Source organism: Pinus tabuliformis, chromosome 5_2 (assembly GCF_031772625.1).
Source record: "Pinus tabuliformis cultivar Carrire ecotype Pingquan chromosome 5_2, CPIR1, whole genome shotgun sequence".
Classification (NCBI taxonomy): Eukaryota; Viridiplantae; Streptophyta; class Pinopsida; order Pinales; family Pinaceae; genus Pinus; species Pinus tabuliformis.
In genome coordinates, this window is record NC_142306.1 from 323180293 (window position 1) to 323204568 (window position 24276).

Consider the following 24276-nt stretch of genomic DNA (forward strand, 5'->3'; position numbering starts at 1 on the left):
TGACCATAAAACAGTCCTCAACCGTGACCATAAAACAGTCCTCCACCGAGAGTATAAAACAGTCCTCAACCGAGACCAAATATCACATAAGCCAAGCTCCACCATGCGAAGTCCTCTTCACCTTATGCGCATGAGGAATGCGCATTACCCAAGTGAACCTTCGCACTTTTTCCCTTTACCTTATGCGAAGGAATGTTGAGCGAAAGTCCATGGAGAGAATGAGCTCCATCTCTCTCCATTTATACGCATGCTTCACTATGTTTTAAGAGGGGTTCCTCAATTCATGGCCGACTCCTCTTTTGAACACATAAGCCCACATATTTGCTTTAATTTACATTATTTAATTCTTATTAATTCCACATATATTCGTATATGTGTCCTTCTCTTATATAATATGCTTCACTCTCATATAAAGGGGTTCTCCACTTACGTTTGCCCCATTATTATACACGTATGCCCACATATTATATTTTAATAATCCACACATATTAATATATGCATTCCACACCATATAATATGCGCCCTTCTTATGTTTTAATGGCCGTCCATAATCCATATAAGGTCACGTATATCATATGTCGTTCGCTTATATTTACATGCTATTCCATACATGTGTATAAGCTCCATTTTTATGCGCTCCAATATATACGCTTGACACTTGGCCACATCCGGCCTAAGTGTCACCATATATCTTTGTCGCTCTGCAACTCTGTTCGTCGCACCGCCCTGCAGCTTCGTCGCACTATCGGGTGGCCGTGCCCGCTCGTCGGGTGGCTGTACCCGCGCTTGCCTGCAGAACCGCGTCCATAACTGTTGCCTTGTGCCCGCCTCGTCGAACCGCGCCCTCATTCCGTCATGCTGTCCACCGCATTCATCGTTCGGCCGTTCGTCCATCGGGCGTGGGTCGCCCATGGGTCGTCCGCCCATCGGGTCGCCCACCAATCCATGCACCGTGCCAACTCGCCGGTCTGCCCATTCGTGGCTCGGGTGACCGTACCTTAGCTTCGGTCCATCGTCCAAGTGTCAGGGTTTCGCCCCTTGTCGTGTCAAAACGCGCCCGTCGTCGTGCACGGGGTGCTCGCGCCATCGTGCACGCCTGCCCGAGACCCGAGGGCGTCACATGTATGATGGCATGTCGTGTACCATATGCTATCCATTCTCATACCATTTGATATTAATTGCCACCAAATTTTGAATTGTATAATGGCGCTCCAGATTGGAATTTTGAATCTCAGAACCCGCGCTGCCATATTTTGTTAAACTTGAAAGAAGCTTTGGTCAGTTATGGTTTCTTTGCTTAGGATGAGCTTCCGGACGAGTTCGGTGCTGATCGCGATTGCGGTGGTTCTGGTTATCGTTGCCTCTGATGGTGAGAAAACTCATTTTAGCATTGTCATTGGGATATTGGGATTTTGGGTTGCCATTTTAGCGTTGCCAGGATCTGATCCTCATCTTCCATGGCTTCTCTTCCGCTCATCCACCACCACAACCATGTGAATCTCATGTGCGCTCTGCAACCCAACACCACTGGCACCCAGGTCTTCAATGACTCGCCCTCGCTCTTGGGCAACCGATATCCTAGTAATATCCACTCCCCCACAGCCAAGAGTTATGGCGAGGTAATATCAGTGAAATCCACGGGCAATGAGGAGACGTGGACGGTGAAGCAAGAGACCCTCCAACAGGACTTCGAAGCCTGGAGGTTCGGTGTAGAAACAAACACTCTGTGCTCCTGAACCGTGATGCCTGCTCAATACGTGGAATACGTGAAAAAGTATATGGTCGTAAGTTGCGTGGAATACGTGAAAAAATATATGGTCGGAAGTGGAAGCCAATATTTGAAAGACTCACACATGGTAGCCCACGAATCCATGGCCTACGCTAACACTCTGAAACTCTCACGCGATAGGAAGGACGCCTGGCTTTTCGATGTGGACGAGACACTCCTTTCGAATCTCGCAGCCAATCAATTTGGGTAAGATTGGCTTATTTCGTAGCCCATCAATTGGGTAAGATGAATCTAATATATTTGATTTATGGATGGTTGGATATATTATTGGTAGGTTTGATTTTTGTATTTTGTCAGTTAAAATGAATTAGGTATGTTTGGTTTATTAATGGTTGGATATATTATCGGTATATTTAACTTTAGACTAATTAGACATACTCTATTGATATATTTTCTGGTTAAATTTAAGATAGTTAAATATACCCTTAATATTACAATTATAATCCCTCGGTTTAATCTTAGCCTTGGCCAAATTATTCTAACAAATTACAAATTCAACATACTTTTTTATGATTTTTACTTCCTCTTCACCTTTGGTTAGTAGAGGAGAGGGGATCGACGATGCTTCTTTTATAGCGTGGGCGGCTCTGGCAGTGGCCCCTCCATTGCCTGCCATTTGCTTGGATTAGGGTTTAAGATCTTCCTATTGACAGGCAGGTATGATTACGAGAGGAATGCAACTGAGAAGAATCTTGCCCGAGCTGGTTATCATTCATGGAAGGCACTTTTATTGAGGTGATCACTATGACCATCCATGTTTTTTTTTGGGAAGTTTTGAGTCTTATTTTTGTTGTGCCCAGTGATTGGATGTTGTTCAAAGTATTTTGATTATAGATTTTAGAAATATTTTGAAATCTGAAATTTTTACTTTTAGTTGAATTTAGTAATGTTGTTGAAATTATTTTGATTATAGATTTTGAGAATATTTTGGAATCAAACATATAATAACTAGATTAATTTGATTAACATGCATTTTGTGTACTGAAACTTTAAGATATTTTTAAAATCCACGATTTAAATAAAAATGTCTAAATAATGCATGGAAAAGCATTGTGTGAATGAGGTCAATGGACAATTTGTGGTGCAGGGACCCATAAGATTATGGGAAGAACGCTGCAGTTTATAAGTGTGAGAAGAGATTGAAGATTGAGCAAGATGGGTTCAGAATCTGAGGGAACTCTCGTGATCAGTGGAGTGATTTGACTGGATGTTTTTTTGGGGAGAGGACATTCAAGCTGCCCAATCCCATGTGTTACGTGGACTGATCTTGATGCTTTGTTTTGTTTTGTTTGTTTTGAGGCGTGGAGAGGAGAGTGTTCATGTATCTTGTTTTTTAGAATGTCCACCATATTTTACCTGGAATGTTATTATTCAGATAACATGGTCTTTGATATGCGGTACTCTGTGCTAAAAGTTTCTTTTATAGGAGTTACTTTGTCCTCAACTAAAAGAATTACTTTGTCCTCATATAAAATAATTTCTTTATTTATCTTCAAGGCATTGGATCCTCTACAATTAAAGTGCCAACAACATGGATTTGTATTAAAAATTAAGTCGGTGATTAGATTATTCTTCAATAACAAAAGGTTTTGAATATATATATATATATATATATATATATATAGCCATTCTTTAAAGCATATATTTTTTCCTATATAAGAAAAGTTGGGGAATGTATAATAATTATTTAAAGGGACATCTATATTGTTGTACAGAAAAAGTATTTTTAAATGCATAACAATTATTTAGTTTTGGCTATATATAGCCATTCTTTATAGCATACATTTGTTGTTATATAAGAAAATTTGGGGAATGTATAAGCATTCTTTAAAAAGGCATCTTTATAGCTGTACAAAAAAATATTTTTAAATGCATGACAATTATTTAGTTTTGGCTGTGATATAAATGACATTTTGAATCTATAACATTCTAAAGCGTGTATATGATTAATATTTATAATAAGGTTATTTTGTTTTATCTATTAAAAAATGCGTTATTATGTAATAATGTTTGTATATTTATTTTTAAATTTGATTGAATTTGTAATTTTAAAAGGTGTTTTTAAAAATTTATTTATAAAATAAATAAATAAATTATATAAATTTTATTATAAAGTTAGAAATTATATTGTAATTTAATAAATAAATAAATAAATAAATGTTTGTTTTGGATAGTTTAATTGGTAATGGTGGTGGAAATAAAGTCTCATCAATCGGAAGTCTTGGGTTCAAATCTTGGAAATAAAGTCTCATGAATTAGAAGTCTTGTGTTCAAATCTTGTGCTATCTCTCGTAGTGAGAAGTTGGACATGATGACATGATGAAAATGTAGTCCTACCAAATTTAAATAAAAGAAAATAAATAAATAAATCTTTTTAGATTGTGTAAAGTTGGACACGATGAAGATGTAGTCCTACCAAACTTACAAAAAAGAAAATAAATAAATAAATATTTTTAGATTGTGTATAAGATCAATGGTATTTTTTTAATTTATGAGGAAAATGTATACACTTGTATGGTTTTACAAATGCTCTTTTAGTATTTACAATATTTAATAAGTGTAACATGTAGGTAATAAGTGTAATTTACATTTAATATTTAAATACAAATGGTCATTTTTCTTAGTAAAAATAATATGCAGATAATAAATGCAATTTGCCTTCTATTTTTGAAGAGAAATGACAATTTATTTTTTGGGAAAAAAACTATTATATATATGTTATAATGACATTTATAATATTAAAGAGAAATTCATCAATTTTAATTTAAAAAAATATTAACAAATTCATAACATCATTGACTTAATTAAATTTACACTTAAAGAGATAGGAGCAATATAATTGAGTTAAAAACATAACTATAAGGATTGAATAATAAAATTCCCACATAAAATACCAAAATATTCTTAATATACCAAATTATTTTGCAAAGAGAAAGAGTGAGTTATTAAGGATGAACAAAGGATACACAAAGATGTGTTAAGCCATTATCAAGACATGTAGGGTAAGTGAGATTACAAAGCAATTTTGGTTTGGGAACATTAAGGTTAGAGAGGGACATGATTAAATCGCTAAAGTGGATATTTATGAAACAAAAAATTAAGGTGTACCATCAAATTGATGGGATAGGAGGCCTATATACAATGTACAACAATTGTGACATGGAGAGTAAAAATCAAGAAGACACATGGGCATTGTGGTAGTTGAACCAAAGTGCAACCATGTACTGGTGCAAGATAATTTAAGCATGGATGAAGAAGAAGTAGAACTCACATAATGTGTTGGATGATGAAAAGGAAAGATGAGATGTGATAACTAAGATCAATATATAAGAGCAAGTAATTATCTTGACATGATTTAATCATATCTCGTACTTTTATCCAATGCGACATGACATGATGAAGAGCAATAAGCATAAGTGATGACAAAGTTAAGAATGCACATAACAATCTATCTTAAGGAGACAATGACAAAGAGAGTAGGGTTGGTTTGGTCCATGTCAAGAAATCAACATAAGTTCTCTAGGTGGTGGTTTCCAACTTAATGAGGATGGATTTAAATAATAAGATGTCAATTACCAATTATTAAAATTAGGTTACAAATGAAAACATAATGGTTTGGTCCATGTCAAGAAATCAACATAGGTTCTCTAGGTGGTGGTTTCCAACTCAATGAGGATAGATTTAAATAATTAAGATGCCAATTACCAATTATTAAAATTAGGTTGCAAACGAAAACACAAGATATTAAATTACCAAAGATTTGAGCCATAGAAGCTCAAAATGGAAGATTTGTTGGTGAACATGGATCAATGGATTGTTATGGAAATGGGTTTTGCACTAATGAAGTGTTAAGCTCAAAGTAGAGAGAGAAGATTTATGGATTTTGATCAATAGATGTGAGAATGATAAGAGGCATGGATAGGTGAAAGGAGGTGTACAAAAAAAACCATGCCAAGCCTCTTGGCCCAAGACTATATTTATGTCAAGGATGCATGCAAAATGTTTGACGTAATGCATTAATTCCTATATAAGCCCCATGTTAACCATAAATTAAACCCCTTATGAAGCCCTATATATTAAGTGATTTCATTGTTATTGTTATATTGTTATGTAGGTTATAGCCTCTCATGATCCCATTTTATTATAATTATACCTTTTGTCTCCAATATATACTAAGGATACATAGCCTTAGGATCATCAAATCTCGTCTTGTACATTGTATTCAATATAGAAGGAGGTTTCTCCCTTGAACAAGACTGTAACTATTGATTTCTTATCATTTTTAAGGTTTAAGTTTCATAACATTTAATATCAAAGTTCATCATCCTAGGGTTTTGTTAGTGCCTAGATTGACCTTAGGTTGAAGGAAGGCAGGTCTAGGGTAACATCAAACCATGCTTAACCTAGTAGCTAGCCCTACCAGGTCGGGAGAGGGCTCTCTCCTTGTCAATCTCAATTAGAATATGGCAACTAGGGCTTGAGATGACTAAAATGAAATGTTGATTTTAGGCTAGGTATATTAGGTCAGAGGATTTTGATTGATTTTGATAGTTGGTTGCTAGATCAAATGAAGAAGGTAGCTTTGGGTCTAGGAAATCAACTTAGATTTGCAGGATATTCTATGGGGTGAGGTAGGTAGGTGTTTTGGCACTTTGAATTGAGTGTGATGGTAAGTCTAAGACCAGTGAGGAGTTGGGGAGGGCATGCAAAGTTCACGATTCCTCCTCAAACAATAGAAAACATTAAAAACTAAATGTATCATCAAGGCAGAGCACTAAATATCAATGGATTCCACCTATTTATCTTGATTCATTTAGTTATGAAGAAAGAAATAGATGTTGGCACATATACACATAAGAGAAACTAAATAACAAAGGAAGAAACAATGCCGAGACACATTACCACAAGAATCCCACAAAATGCTGCATAACCCTAGTTCATTTCCTTGCCAAACTGCAGAAGTGTTTTACAATGAAGCTCAAAGCATCCACAAGATTCCAACCTTTACAAATGACTAAGAAAGTACATAATATAAGCATCAAACCACCTATGCTATCCATCAAAGGTCGAATCCATGAATCAAGGAGCTGTTTCAACAACATCTAAACTAGGAACAAAAAAATAGGCAGTGGAACAACTTGCCTCTAAAACCAAGGAAACCAATTCATTCAGTTCAAAATCACCTTTGACTTGATGTATCTACCCTATTAAGTGTTTTATATCCATAATTACATCGTGTTATATCATTAACCATGCTAATTTCACCAAGAGAGCAAGAAACAGTCAACTGTAGAGAAAACTAGGCAAAATCTAGAAAATTAGGCAAAACTGGCAAAATTCATCCTATGCGCAGCGCCACTGATCCTATGCGCAACACTTTTTCAAGACCAATTTTGGAAGGCTTCCCAGAGTCCAAATTAGGTGCAGGATAGCTCATTGGAAAGCTTGGTGAGTCTACTTTCTGGAACAACTTGAATTTCTAAATTTGGAGTCTATTTTCCCTTCCAAAAATTGATTCTCCCAAGACTACTTCCTGTGTGGCAAAAAAGTGGTAGAGAGGGCACTTTTTGGGTGTTTTTGGTCCTTTTGGAGACTTAAAACTTGTCCAAAATTCTCAACCATTTCTAAGCTTCCATATTTTTTCATGCCGATTCCAAAAATATAAACTTTTTTGCAAGAAAGTGTCCCCAACAAAAGCGTAGCGCCACCTATTGGTATTTCCTGTGTTTCAAAATTCAAAATTTGAAAATTACAGAATTTTATCAAAATTATCCCAAAATTGGCACAAGACACCCTCAAACACTGCTTTGATGAGCTAATGAGGCATCAACTAGGATTCCCAATTTGTTTTGCTCCTTTTTGCTTCTCAAGTCTCTCCATGAAACTGTCACTAAGGGTTTCTTCTTCAAGTTCATACTCACTGTCCCTCTCTATTATTGTACTGTTGTTTGTCTTTATGGTAAATGAGGAGTGATGGATTGATGAGTGAGGGTATGATGAGTATGAAGAGATTTTAAATAGGAAAGTAGGTGATGGTGAATGGGAGTGTGGATAAGATTTAGAGAGTGAGTAGGGTTTAGGGATAGTGTAGGGTTTGGGATGTATGTGAATAAAGTATGTGGGGTTTTGGGAAGGAAGTATAGGGTTTAGGAAATTTGTATGAAGAGATGAGATTCAGGGAAATTTATATGAGGGAATAGGGTTTTAGGGGGAAAACCAATGGATGAGATATGACAACAATCTATGAATGAGCTTTAAAGTATATGAGACGGTTTGGTGAAAACTAGGGTTTGGTTTTTGATAAGCACAAGTACCATAGAGTGATGCAAAAAACCATTTTTCAAAGAAGAATAATTGTGTTACTTGCTTGTCAAGAGGCAAATTTAGAGAATTGAGGCAAATTGGAGTGATTTGGAAGAGTTTTACAGGTGCATAGTGCCCTCACACAGGTGCGCAGTGCCTTTTGTATACGCAGCGCTAGTGTGATTTTACACTGTCAAACTTTGCTAGGTGCGTAGCACCTTTTCTATGCACAACGCCACTAATCCTATGCGCAACACCTTTTGTAGACTACTTTTGGAGGCCTTCTTGGTGTCCAAATTGGGCATGTGATAGCTCGTTGGAAATCTTATTGAGTATAATTTCCAACACAACTTGAAAGTTTTCAATTTGGAGTTCATTTGCCATTGTCAAAAGTGAAATCTCCCAAGACTGGTCAAAATGTGCAAAATGAGGCTGGTTAAATGCAGAGCACTGTTACAGTCAACTTTTGAAGGTCTTTTTCAACTGAAAATTGAGCTCATGATAGCTCATTGGAAAGCTCTTTGTGTCTAGTTATCATTTCACTCATCATACAAGTCATTTGGTGAACCAAGCTAAGCGAAATATTGATTTTCCCAAGGTAACGGCAGAGGTGCATTAACTCTCATGAGGCTATTTGTATTTTTGAAATTCTTCTAAAATCATAACACCTGCGTAAAAAATGAAGGAGGTGTTTCTTCCTTGGCCTGTTATGGACAAAAACCTCTCTCACTTTTTCCAAATTCATTTTTTCATGCTCAGGAACATGATTTGAGTAAAACCTATCTCGATGTGTGGAAGAGGGGATTTGTCGAAATGAAGTGAAATGAAGAGGATAAGGGGCTTCTAATTTCTTGAGAAAATTTTGGAAAGTAGGGAGGGATTTTAGGAAGCAAGAGAAAGTGGAATTTCAAATATTGAGTGAGGGGAAGAGGTCCAAAAGGGAAAAGCATAGGCCTAGCCTAGAAAGTTGTCAAATTGTAGCAAGAAGCTGGGGTTTGTGGGAAAATGATGAATTTGAAGGATATCAATGATGAGAAGTATTTAAGAAGGTACATTAAGGATAAGGGAAGGTGTATGAACATCAGGGTACAAGTTTTGTTGATGATTTGACCATCCAAGAGAAATTACTTTCAAAACCCTAGGAGAGAGAAATGAGACTTACCCAAGTACAACTGAAGCACGAACAAGGTGTAAAATGACCCATTGGAACCTGAAATATAATGAAAGCTCTCTGAATGATGGTACACTCATCTGAATGGTGACATGGACCATTTGAACAACCTTAAAAAAGTGAAAACAAATCCTAGACCTAATACCTAGTGACCAAATTTTACTTGAAAACTCACTGAAATGATAAAATTTGACTTTGACAACCTAAGACCACTTTGTAAGAGCATATTTGGTCACCGGTGGAAGGCTTCAAAGGCTGACACTAACAAGTTTTACCACAAATAGGTCATTGTGGCATTTTCATTATAACATTTTTTCTAGGAGGCTTCAGATGGTGAAACTTGGAGAATATTGATGAGAGATCTTGAGTAACATATTGTTCAAATTCAGATCTTACTTCTCTATATTTTTGGAGATATGCTCTAAGGAATTTCGGGTTCCTAAATTCTCCTAAAATCACCTTCAAACATGTCAGTTCAAAATGGTTGTTATACCTTTTTTTCTAGGGAAGTTTCTGAAAGTGAAACTTAGATCATATTGAGGATAAATCTTGGTGAATGCCTATTTCAAATTTCAGATCCTAGTTCACTATAATTTCGGATATTTTCTCTAAGTAATTTAAGGTTATTGAATGTTCCTCAAATCAATTTCAAATTGATTAGATTTTCATTTGTTGAATTTAAGCTTCTGTGACCCATATCAAGTTTAATGAGAAATATTTTGGCAGAAATCACATTGTAATATTTTTGTCGACGTGTTTCGAACCAACGAGTGTGGTTCATCGTCAGGACAAGATGAAGAACCAGATCATGGCTACAAGTTAAATAGGGAGAGAAGATCTTCCAATGACTATATTTGACTAGGAAATAGCTATATTGGATGGGGCAATTTGACTAAGAAACGACCAAATTTGACTGGTCAACTCGATTGGACCGAGGGAGAGGAAAAGTTATTAATTTTATCATTATTGTTATATTCATTACCAGCATTTGAATAAAAGTAAGGTTTGTATTAAAAGTTAAGAAAATTAATAAATTAGTTGTCACAATTATAATTAAATAAATAAAAGGTTAGTAAATTAACATTGTTTTTTTTCTTATACCACCAAAAACTGTAATCACTTCAAAAAACATTAATCATTAATAACCTAAAAATAGCTAATATGGAGTACTAACTAAATGAATATGTATCTTATGAAATCAATAACATTACATCAATAATATAGGATGGAAAGATATGTAAATATATGCATTTCGAATTTAATATAAATATATAAATAAATAATTAATAAAATTTTTTTTTTTTTTTTATTGGTAAAAGCTAATTCTATTAAGAAAGTGAAAATATGTACAGAGAGGTTACATTTCTAGAGGAGGCCTCAGCCCGTCCTCAGCCAGAGAAACATGGGTTTTACAATATAGCCCTTCAGTCAAAATTACAATGAGGTCCTGCAGACTAGATGTAGCATGCTTATAAATTTCTTGACCTACATTGACAACCATTACAAAAAAACCTCCGATATAAACATAATCAGATGACAGAGTATACCAGTCATTAACCTTTAACTTCCAACCCAAGACCTTAAGAGCAAAAAAACAAAACATAAGAGCAAGAGAGCCTCCCGGCCAGAAGTTACTGTGCTGAATCGGCATGATTCGGCGACGGTGGCGTTTCCTCCTTTTCCGGACTGGGCGATGCTAGCCAGGTAACATAGCCATCTTCATCCAGAACTGGCTCGCCATTGGGATGAGTAACCAGGTGCAGGACTCCGGAATATCTGTGAGAGGGACCACAAGGTATAGCATCTTCCTGAGCTGGAGTTGAATTCTGAATCTGTTCCTGAACCAGGGCACTTTCTTGAGCTGGATTCGGAGGCTGAGTTTGTTCAGGAGCCGGAGGGTCTTCTTGCTGATGGTCCGCACGATAAACACGCCCAGACAGATCCCCGAGCAAGATACTGTCATCTTGAGAAGGATCATTATCAGAAGGAACCGAGCTGGAGGAATTACCTTCCTCTTCTGAAACAGAAACAGTGAAATTGATTGTAACAATAGGCCTCTTGACCTCACTCTGGAAAGAGAAACTTGATGTCTAAAACGAACTGTTCGGACGAGCCCTCTCAGTTTCCAGCGACAGAGAGGAAGGTGGAATGGAAGAAATAGGATCAACTATCGGAGGTGCAGGACGAGCTCAACCACCCCTGTTACCAAAATTGCTGCCCCTCCGAGGGATACCACGTCTACGCATCTTGTTTGCGAGCGCAGAGAGCCGCTGAAGGCAAATGGAAGGCAAATGACCCGGAACAGAGGGAGCTCTGTAAACCTCAGGATATCTCCCGCGCCAAACCCACATAATAATGCTCCAAGACGGAAGCGGCTTGGCCTTATAGAACTCTGATGCATTAATGCCGTAACCCGGTTTCAATCCCCAGAACCAAAGCGCAGTCATGGTTGCCATGCGTGAAATAAATTCAAACCAGTTTCGAGACTGCCTCAGCGTAAATGCTTTCACCTTGAGCCTATAAATCCTACCTGCATCCTGTACCATGCAGTACGCCATGATGCCAGCCATGAAGCCAGCTGTCGGAGCGGTAAGGCTTAACATTGATAACTGGAGGGAGCACCCGCATCCGGGTGGGTTCTCTTGATCTGAGCTTTGTCACTAATGACAATCTCCTGGATTTTGACTATCTGATCCTCTGAATCAAGACTAGAGATAGGACCTTCAAAGTAACCGTTGTTGGCTTCCACTCCAAGGTTGGCAAGAAGGTCAACAAGCTTATTGCCTTCCCTCCTGATGTGTTTGCAAGAAGTTGCTTGATGCTGAACCAACCAATTGTAGATTAACTCTAACCTGTGAGCCATTCGCCAACTTTTGCTTACTTTGTGAGCGGGAGAACCGTGCAGCAATTTAATGAGCATTCTGATTATGATTTACGAATCCCCTTCAACAATGAGAGGAAAGAAACCATTCCTTTGGGCTAGTTTAAGACCTCTCCATAAACCCTCCAATTCTACTGAATTATTTGTGTCCCATCCGATCGATCCCATGAAGATACAGTGAGGATTTCCATAATGATCCCTGAAAACTCCTCCATATCCCGCCTTTCCTATATTTCCTTTAGATGCTCCATCAAAGTTGAGCTGGAACATATTAATGGGAGGCGGACTCCATGTGTTTAGCTCTGGTCCCTGCATTATGTGGTTTTTTGTCCCTGCTGCCCTTTGATTTATCCGAATCCCCCAGTTTTCCCATATTGTTTTTTCCTGAGGTGTGGTGGGGAAGTCTTCTGTGTGCCATTCTCTAGTTGAAAGGGTTTCCACTAGATTCTGATGAAATTTGGTCCAGAGTTGCTCTAGAGACAAAGAGTGATTTTTGAAGATTCTTCTGTTATGCTCTTTCCATATATTCCACATTAATAGTCCTGGTATTAGATACCACAGAGCATTAAGGAAGTTGCTTTGAAAAGGCGGTTGATCCCATTTGCACATAGTCGCTTTAATGTCTCCCCGTACTCTGCCCTCTTTTTGACAGCGAAAAGCTACCTTCTCCCAGAGTTTTCTACCGATTTGGCAGGTCTGCATCAGATGTATGGCAGTTTCCTCCTCCTTCATACACATTAGGCATATAGATGGTCCTGAGAAACCTCTTCTTCTAAGATTATCCCAGGTTAGGATTCGATTATGACAAAGAAGCCATAAGAATGTAGAGACTTTCGTCCAGTTAGATGAGCGCCAGATTACCTCCCAAATTTTATCTTTGTTGAGCCGATCTTGGATGATGATTTTGTAAGCTTCCTTTGTGGTGAAGATTCCTTTCTCTTCATATCCCCACCTGAGGATGTCCATACCTTCTGAGGTAGTGACTTGCCTCTTTTGAAGTTCTGTATTAAGGTAATGCTTCGTTTGCTCAGAGCAGTTAGATAAAAATTGAGTTGCATCTTGCCATTGCCTATGCTCTTGAGTGGTACTTGTCTTCCAGAACTGTCTGACTATGTCATGTTGATTCATTTCTCATTCTGGAATTTGATGATCTTGTAGAATGTCTCTTAGCCTTGGTAATTGTTGCCATGAATCCTCCCAGAATCGCGCAGTGGTTCCGTTTTTGATTTCCCAAAAACTGTGTTCTTGTATGAGGCTCCTTTGTTGTGTGGCTGAGTTCCAAAATACCGAACCCGTGCTTAGCTCAGTCATTCTTATTCTTTCTTCCATAGGACAATTGCTTGTGTATTTGGCTGTCCAAAGAGAGGCCCATGGAGTGCTGGGATGAGCAAGCCATCTCCACCAGATCTTTGCTCCCATTGCTCTGTTACTGTGCTCAGGGTCCCTTAACCCAATACCTCCTGCTTTTTTGGGAAGACAGACTTTATCCCATTTCACTAACGCCCATTTTCGGTTTTGCCCCGAACTTCCCCATAGAAAATTGCGTTGCAGAGTCTTGATTTCTTTAAGAACCCATTTTGGGGCGGCTAGGATGGAGAAAAGATAGAGGGGCATGGATTGAAGGACCGCTTTGATAAGAACAATTCTACTAGCCATATTCAGAGCTCGATTAGTCCAAAGGGTAAGTCGAGCCTCAAGTTTTTCCAGGAGTTGCTTCCAGGAGGAGTGCTTAAGGGCAGAGGCCATTAAAGGAGCACCTAAATATTTGGAGGGCAGAGAGGCAATAGTGAATCCCAAGATTCGTCCAATAGATCTCTGTGTGGGCACAGCGGTATTAAAGAAAAAGATTTGGGATTTAACTCGATTTATGAGGGCTCCTGAAGCATCAGAAAAGGTTTTCAGGATAGATTTGAGGATACGAGCTTCTTGCACCGAAGGATGTCCATAAAGCATATTATCATCTACAAATTGCTGATGGGAATAGACGGGGGAGTTATTGAAAGAAAGACCTCGTAACTGCTGGGTAAGTCTAGCTGAAGTGATGTACCTACCTAAACCCTCTGCCATGATGACAAAAAGGAAGGGAGATAAGGGGTCACCTTGTCTTATGCCTCTGGAGGGCCGGGAAGTAGCTGAAGGAATGCCATTAATTAAGACAGAGAAGAAGACTGAAGATAGTAGGTTGTAAATCATTCTGACCCATGAGTGTGCAAAACCAAAAGCTAAAAGGATTTTTTGAATATAAGCCCAACTAAGACTATTAAATGCTTTGGATAAGTCTAGTTTGAGCAACATACCTGGTTTCTTGGTTTGCTTTAAGGAGTGAATTATCTCATGCGTTAGAATAATTCCATCTGTTATTTGACGACCTTAAACATAACCCGATTGCTCGGGCGATATAATCAGAGGGAGCAGCGGATTTAATCTTGTTGCTATGACTTTAGAAGTAATTTTGTATATGATATTAAACAGCGCAATCGGTCGATATTTATCTGGGGTGTTGGAATCTTCCCCTTTTGGAATTAAGGCTATGAAGGTAGCATTTAATCCAGGGTACATCCATCTGAGTGCTCTAGATTCCTCTACTACCAGCCAAACTTCCTCCTTTATCAAGTCCCAGAACTTGTGAAAAAAATTTGATGTAAAACCATCCGGTCCTGGCGCCTTACCTTCCTTCAGATTCCGCACAGCTTCTTCAACTTCTTCTAAATTAATGGGTTTGAGGAGAAGACTGTTGTGTTCCTCTGTTATTATCCTTGGTATGTTCTTGATTATTTTATTGATGGCTGGCATTCTATTAAAATCGGGTTCCTGGTGCGCCTTCTTAAAGTAATTCAGGAATTCCGCTTCAATGCCTTCATGTGTTTCAACTTTATTCCCCTGTTCATTTTTGATGTGAGAGATGTGATTGATCATTCTGCGCTGCACCGTAGTTTTATGAAAGAATTTAGTGTTCTTTTCTCCATTTTTTAGCCATCTGATCCTTGATTTCTGTCTCCATAATATTTCCTCCTGTTTAGCCCTTTCTATGATTTTAGATTCTAAGACTTGCTCCTGCTTGGTTAATTCCTCTGTGCGCCCTTCAGAGATGATGATTTGCTGGATTTTCTTCATTTCTGTATTGAGAGAAGCTTGTTTTGTGAAGATGTTGCCAAATTTATTGTGATTCCATCTTTTAATTACCCCTTTAAGATGTTTAAGCTTTTGTTGAAATCTAGCCATCCTGGTGCCTTCAGAAGGATTGAAGTGGATCCAGGAGGATCTTACTAGCCTCTCAAAGTCCGGGTGAGTAAACCAGAATTCTTCAAAACGAAAGGGACGTTTGATGTTGTTACCTGGCCTATTCCATTGCAGTTCGATGGGCCAATGATCTGAACCTAAGACAGGAAGTATGGATGCTGTGAATTCCCCTCCAAGGTGAAATGCATTATCTGAGATGAGGAACCGGTCAAGGCGCGATGCAATCTGCTGCTCTCCCTCTCTTTTATTACTCCATGTGAAGAGACCATTGCCTGTAGGGACATCCACCAACCAGTTATTTTGAATGAAGGTTTTTAGTAGATTACCCTCATTATTTGTTCTGTTTCTGCCTCCACGTTTTTCTTCTATTCTCGCTGTCATGTTGTAGTCACCTCCCGCAATCCAAAGTGGATGAGGTCTGTCTGAGCTGAGATCTGATAGTGTGTACAGGATCTGAGCTTTTTGAGCTGTATCATGAGGAAAATAAACATTTGTTATTAGCCCATGGGTATTAGAGCCTAAGAGGTGAAAGTTTGCATGAATGAAGCTTTTGTTAGCTTGAATATTATTTAGCTGTATGACTCGCGCATCCCAGAGGATTGCAAGTCCTCCCGAAGCTCCCTGAGCATCAACAGCTATTACATGTCCCCTTGGCCATGCTTTCACTGCTATTTTTTCCAAAAAATTTGAGCCACATTTCGTTTCCTGTAAGAAAAGAATGCTTGTTTTTTCTTGCATCAACATATTTTTTAATAATCTTCCTTTCCTGGGGCTGTTGAGCCCTCTGATATTCCATGATATTAACTTCATTGAGAAATTTGGGGGTGAGGATTAAAATACCTGTTCAGTTTGGCATACCTCCCTGACTCCACTAGAATCTGTCCAATCTTGATAGTTCTTTCCAAAGTGGATTTCCTACCTCTTTTCTTATTGTCCTTTGTGATAAATTTTCCATCCCATGGACTTCCTATTTGGACACCTAGCGAATATTTCTTCTGTGCTCTGTGCAGAACTTCAACTAGGTTATCCACTTGCGTTTCTGGTATCTTTTCAAAGTTCCCTGTCTTGCATGCCTGTTCCAAGCCCAAAATATCCAGCTCCCCTATGTCTAAGGGTTCCGGATCTTCTTCCATAATTTGAGGTGCTTGTGAGAGATCCTCTCGCTCCTGTGAAGATTTCTCATGTGGCTGTGTGTATTCAACGTCCATACCTTGAGTATGCCATGGCAGGGTTTTTGCTGGGGTTATCAAGTTGTCTTGCTTTTGGATTTTCTTTCCTCCTTGTCTCGATGTCTCGCCTGGCTGTTCTTGATGGATATCTTTGCCTTTCGCCTTTTCCTTCTCCTGTTCTTGCTCGTCATCCTTATCCAGTGCTTCGAAACTGTTGCTTGTTGTGGGTTTGGCTTTGTTGACTGGATTTGCTTTGGTGTTGCCTGTTGCTTTCTTGTTTCCTCTTCTACGATTTGTAACCTTGGTGAATCCATCTGTAGTTTGATTGTCAGAGTTGTCTTGGGGAGAGGGTGCCTTGTTTTGAGGACAATCTCTATAGAGATGCCCTATCTCATGGCATTTCTTGCATCTGAAGGGCACATGTTCATAATCTATAACTTGTGTCCATTCAGAGTCCTCATGAAAGAAGCTTACCGTGTCTGGCAGTGGTTGCTTGAGATCCATATAGACACAGATCCGAGCATAGGATGTGTAACTACATCTCTTTGTTTCTTCTGCGATCTTGACAAACTCGCCAATAGCATTCCCTATTTCTTGCAGAGACTTTTCCTCCCAGTATTCCCACGGTAGTGAATAAAGCCTTATCCACACTAGCGCATAGGTCAGATCCTCCTTGTCTGGGTTAAATCTTTCAACCCAGCCTTTCAGGTATAATCCCGCTGAATTAAAGAAATACAGACCCTGATCCAGAATCCTGTTGCGGTCCTCCAAGCAGTTGAAAACTGCAGTGAAGAAACCCTTGGCTCCTAGATGGAGCAAGAGGTGCCCTTTAGGATGCCATTTGGTGTTGATCCAGCTTCTCAACGCTCTCTCCGTTGGCCAGATTCCAATGAATTTGCCGATTAGCGCATGATCTCTCATGTACTATATTCTGGCGTTGATGCGTTCACTTGGAAAGTCCACTCTTGGTTTATGGACCGCCACAGGTTTGCAGGTTGATGAACTTGCCTTGCTTCTTTCATCTACTTCTATGTCCTTGCCTTTCTTCTGTCCGTTATCGGTGGCATTGCCTCTGCTGCCTTGTTCCTTCTCTTTGTCGGCCGTAGACCGTTCTCTGTTTTCCGTATCGGGGGGAGGCCCCTGGCCCTCCCCCTGCGGGGCTTCCATTTTCCTTGTGCCTTATGGACGTCTCTATGTGCTCGTCGGCGCTGCAGTCTCTGCCCTCTGTACGCAGAATGACAGTCCTGCCGAGATCAGGTTTGCAGGAACCCTAGGTCAGGTTACAACATCGCCCAAATAATTAATAAGTTATTATGCAAGATAGTTTCTTTTATTATTAATATCATAGATAGAAATTTTAAGAAATAACTCACAAGACCCTAACCTATTAATAGACCTATAAAAAACAAAATCAAGGATATATATATATATATATATAAAGTAATAAATAAATATATATGTATGTTATGAAATAGCTATATATCAAAACCAAAAATCATTAATATAATATGAAATAATATGTAAATATATACTTTTCGAATTACATATATAAATAAATACTAAATTAGTTATTATACAAATTAGTTTCTTGTAAGAATTAACTCACAGGACTTTAACCTATTAAAATACTTATTTAGAAAGAAAACAAAAATCAATATAAAAAAGGATATATATATATATATAGAGGGAGTGAAAGAAAATAGAGAGACAAGAAGGGAAAAAAGGACAATGACTAAACAAGGAAAGGAGGGGGAAAAGCAAGGAAACTAATCTAGGGACAGGGGGATGGAGGGAAAAAATGGGGAAGCGGCTAGGAGGAGAGGGCAAGGATCCAACAACTACTAATTTTCCAACCATCATCTCTATTGAGGTTTCTCGGCCTTTTTTCAATTTCTATGGCTTTCCTAAATTTCTGGTGATGGAAATGTGTCACCTTGGCAATAACACGAGTCTCCTCAATGCATACATGGTGCTTCGTCTTCTCTGCATGTTTAGCTAGGGCAGAAGACCGGGTTCTCCTATGTTTTATGTCGGCTGAGTGCTCACTAATCCTTTGATTAATAGAGCGACCAGTCTTACCAACATATGGGGTCCCACAGGAACATGGAATATCGTAGACACCTTTCATGTCCTTATGGTCAACCGGGTCTTTTACCGATACCAAATGACATGGAGAAAACCTGCGTTACCCACAATATGCATATAAAATGCATAATCTCTTTTGTACCAGGAATTTCAAAGACCTACCTGGTCAAACCTTTATTTCTTAAGGTTTAAGGCCCCTTAACTGGTCTCATGTGGAACGAGCTAATAACCAACTTCAATATGACCCTTTGGTAATCCTTCTCCGTCGAACCTTATAACTCAACCCTTCAACTTTTATAATAACTGTGGTTAACTCATTAACCTTGCATATTAACCAAATCCTGCCTTTACATGCCAGCTCGTCTTTTATTGCAATTGTGGAGTTCAAAAGACTCAATAGAGTGTGCATTCAGAACTCCTGACTTGTGACATGTGATTACACTTTCCACCATTGATTTTGTCCTTCAGATTAATGGTAGTTACACATATACCTGGAAGATATGTGCATATAGAAAAGTTTCGCATCTATAAAAGATATGAGCTTATCTTCCGTATATGCACAATTTCTATATATGGAAAATTTCCATATATGGGAGTTGCACATGTACAGTAGATACAGATACATAAAAGACGTACATATATGGAATATATTTATATATAAAAAGTTACGCATATAGGAAGATATGCAAATATATTCTGTATATGCAGAATTTTTGTATATGGAAGTTGCGCATATACGGTAGATGCAAAAATATAAAAGATGTGCATATACAGAAGATCTGGACATTTAAGAAATTTATGCATATACGAAATATATGTGCATAAACAGAAGTTGCACATATACGGTAGATGCACATATACAAAAGATGGACATATACGAAAAATATGCGCATATATTGCGTATATGCACAATTTCTGTATATGGAATTTGCGTATATACTGTAGATGCACATACATAAAAGACATGTGTATACGGAAGATATGCACATATAAGAACGTTATGTATATACAGAAGATATGCACATATCTTCCGCATATGCACAATTTCAATATATACGCAACTTTTATATATGGAATTTACACATATACAAAATTTATGTATAGACGAAAGATATGCACATATCTTCTGTATATGCACAATTTCCGTATATGTGCAATTTATGTATATGGAATTTATGCATATGCAATGAAGATACATAAACGACGTGCATATACGGAAGATATGTACATATAAGAAAGTTAGGGATATACTGAATATATATGCATATCTTCCGTATATGCACAATTTCCGTATATGCGCAATTTCTGTATATGAAAATTACGCATATACGAAAATTGTGCATATACAGAAGATATATGCATATACGGAAAATATGTGTATATACTGCATTTTATATACACATAACTTTTGTATATAAAAATTATACATATACGGAAATTGTGCATATACGGAAGATATGTGTATATACTGCATTTTATATACACATAACTTCTGTATATGCACATATCTTCTATATAAGAAAGTTACACATTTACAAAAGTTATGTATATAAACTGCATTTTATATACACAACTTCTGTATATACACATAACTTATGTATGTGCATATACGGAAGTTATGTGTATATACAGAAGTTATGTGTAGATTCACATATATAAAAGACATGCATATAAGTGAGATATACACATATAAGAAAGTTACGCATATACGAAAGATATGTGTATATACGGAAGTTATATGTATATGCAGTATATACGGAAGTTATGTGTATATAAAATGCAATTTATGCATATGCGAAAGATATTTGCATATACGGAAGTTATGCCTATATATGTGCATAGACTGCATTTTATATACACATAACTTCCGTATATACATATAACTTCTGTATATGCACGTATCTTCTATATATACATAAGTTTCTTATATCTGTATATCTTCCATATATGCATGTCTTTTATATATTTGAATCTACAGTATATGCGCAACTTCCATATATAGAAATTGCACGTATACAGAAATGTGCACATATAAGAAAGTTATGTATATACAGAAGATATGCATATATCTTCTGTATATGCACAATTTCCGTATATGCGCAATTTTCATATACAGAAATTGCGCATATACGGAAATTGTGCATATACGGAAGATATGTGCATATCTTCAGTATATCCCTAACTTTCTTATATGTGCATATCTTTCATATATCCATGTCGTTCATGTATCTTCATCGTATATGCGAAAACTCCATATACATAAATTGCACATATACGGAAGATATGTACATATCTTTTGTCTATACAGAAATTTTGTATAAGCGTAAATTCCATATACAGAAGTTGCGTATATATTGAAATTGTGCATATATGGAAGATATATGCATATCTTTCGTATATACATAACTTTCTTATATGTGCATATTTTTCGTATATGCACATATTTTATGTATGTGCATCTACACTATATACGTAAATTCCATATATAGAAATTGTGCGTATACGCAATATATGCACATATATTTTGTGTATGTCCATCTTTTGTATATGTGCATCTACCGTATATACGCAACATCTGTATATGCACATATTTTCCATATATGTGTAACTTTATCATATGTGTATATACGGAAGTTATGTGTATATAAAATGCAGTCTATGCATAATCTTACGTATACGCACATATCTTCCGTATAAAAAAGTTACGCATATAGGGAAGATATGTGCATATACAGAAGTTACGCCTATATATGGAAATTATATGTATATACTTTATTTTATATACATAACTTCCGTATGTGCATATACGGAAGTTGTATGTACAAAAGTTATGTGTATATAAAATGCAGTCTATGCATATACGAAAGATATGTGCATATACAGAAGTTACGCCTATATATGTGCATAGACTGCATTTTATATACACATAACTTCCGTATATACACATAATTCTATATATGCGTAACTTTCTTATATGTGTATATCTTCCGTATATGCACAATTTCCGTATATGCGCAATTTTCATATATAGAAATTATGCATATGCGGAAGATATGCGCATATCTTCAGTATATCCCTAACTTTCTTATATGTGCATATCTTCTGTATATGCACATCGTGTATATATCTTCATTGTATATGCGCAAATTCCATATACATAAATTGCACATATACGGAAATTGTGCATATACGGAAGATATGTGCATATCTTTCGTCTATACATAAATTTCGTATATGAGCAAATTCCATATACAAAAGTTGCGTATATATTGAAATTGTGCATATACGGAAGATATGTGCATATTTTCCGTATATACATAACTTTCTTATATGTGCATATCTTATGTATATGCACGTATTTTATGTATGTGCATCTACAGTATATACGCAAATTCCATACACACTAATTGTACGTATACGCAATATATGCGCATATTTTTCATATATGTCCATCTTTTGTATATATGCATTTACCATATATGCACAACTTCTGTATATGCACATATCTTCCGTATATGCATAACTTTCTTATATGTATATATACAGAAGTTATGTGTATAGACTGCATTTTATATACACAAAACTTCTGTATATACACATAACTTCCATATGTGCATATATGATAGTTATGTGTATATACGGAAGTTATGTTTATATGCAGTATATAAGGAAGTTATGTGTATATAAAATGCAGTCTATGCATATACGGAAGATATGTGCATATACAGAAGTTACGCCTATATATGTGCATAGACTGCATTTTATATACACATAACTTCCCTATATACACATATCTTCCATATATGCGTAACTTTCTTATATGTGTATATCTTCCGTATATGCACAATTTTCGTATATGCGCAATTTTCATATATAGAAATTGCGCATATACGGAAATTGTGCATATATGAAAGATATGCGCATATCTTTGGTATATCCGTAACTTTCTTATATGTGCATATCTTTCGTATATGCACGTCGTTTATGTATCTTCATCGTATATGCGCAAATTCCATATACATAAATTACATGTACACGGAAATTGTGCATATACGGAAGATATGTGCATATCTTTCATTTATACATAAATTTCTTATATGTGCAAATTCCATATACAGAAGTTGCATATATATTGAAATTGTGTATATATGGAAGATATATGCATATCTTTTGTATATGCATAACTTTCTTATATGTGCATATCTTCCGTATATGCACGTCTTTTATGTATGTGTATCTATAGTATATACGCGAATTCCATATACAGAAATTGTGTGTATACACAATATATGCACATATTTTTCGTATATATCCATATTTTGTATATGTGCATCTACCGTATATGCGCAACTTCCATATATGCACATATCTTCCGTATATGCGTAACTTTCTTATATGTGTATATACAGAAGTTATGTGTATATAAAATGCAGTCTATGCATAATCTTCCGTATATGCACATATCTTCCGTATAAGAAAATTACGCATATACGAAAGATATGTGCATATACAGAAGTTTGCGGTCAGTAAACTCAATTGCATGCAAAGGCCACCTTATAAAGGAAATTCATAACTAAGATTAGAAGTTTGGTTTTTATAAATTGAAAAGACGTAAATTTACTCAGATGAATGAATTACAATACAAATTAATTTATCCAGTTGTAACAAGCCAATTTAGTTGTTATAAGAATGAGTTTATGCTTTCATAGAAATAATGTTATTTGGTAACATAGTATAGTTGAAAGGAAGCCTAGACTTTAAGAAGCATTATTATGTGTGGACAATTTGTGTTTGTGCTCAGAATCACAAACTCAAATTATATTATGAATTATTTAGTTGAAGAAAATCATTCATATATTGTTATTATTGTGTGCACAAATAGATTGTTCTACATACATTATGGAATGATTGATCCTATGATAGAATAAGAGAAGGAATATAACTCCCATCAATAGGACAATCGTTGTAGAGGGTAACCCCATTGATTTGTGATGACCTTAATTTAACATGAGTCACATATTGTCTATTCATATCTCAAAAATATAATATATTTTCACCAAGTGGTTCATGGCCAAATCCCAACAAATATGGGTTGTTATTTCATAATGCCAAAGATTTCAAGGTTTCAAAGCATACACAACGTAACACACCCAATCTAAGGTCATTATCATCTTTTTCTCATCGAGAGCTTTCTCATCTCATTATAAGCTCTAGGAACAATGTTGTGGAAATCATAAGATGTACCATTTTATGCCACATCAACATTCATACAATTGACACATAGTAGTCTCACACCCATGTCTCATCATGATATTGCACCACATTTGCAAGCCAGACGCCTTGGCCTGCTAGGTCATATCCAAATCTTGGTTTCTAAGTTATCCTTCCTGCAGTCATATCCAATTCTTCTAGATTTTTAGATTTTTGGATGTTAATGATTTCCTATCAGTATGTTAAAAATATGAACTTCCATGTCATCTACCATGGAAAATGTAACTCAATCCTCAACATCCACATCGTTGACCTGGATTGGATCATTATAATGTTTTTCATTTATGTCGATGCTTTTAGAGTGGAAAAAGTGGAGAAATTAGATCACAAGACCATTTCTATCAGTGGGAACCGGCTTGGAAAATCG

At 36.7% G+C, this 24276-nt stretch overlaps 1 protein-coding gene and 1 pseudogene across 1 annotated transcript; one reads left to right on the forward strand and one right to left on the reverse strand.

Moving 5' to 3' along the window:
- The first annotated feature begins 1457 nt into the window (after positions 1-1457).
- Positions 1458-3054, forward strand: LOC149158805 (acid phosphatase 1-like; annotated as a pseudogene).
- An 11460-nt stretch (positions 3055-14514) lies between these two features.
- LOC149158806 (uncharacterized) lies at positions 14515-17474 on the reverse strand. The gene is made up of 2 exons (XM_089434104.1): positions 16304-17474; positions 14515-15851 (listed from the first exon to the last, which is right to left on the reverse strand). Exons 1-2 carry the CDS (start codon positions 17472-17474, stop codon positions 14515-14517), a joined length of 2508 nt encoding a protein of 835 aa, XP_089290230.1.
- Positions 17475-24276: the final 6802 nt, after the last annotated feature.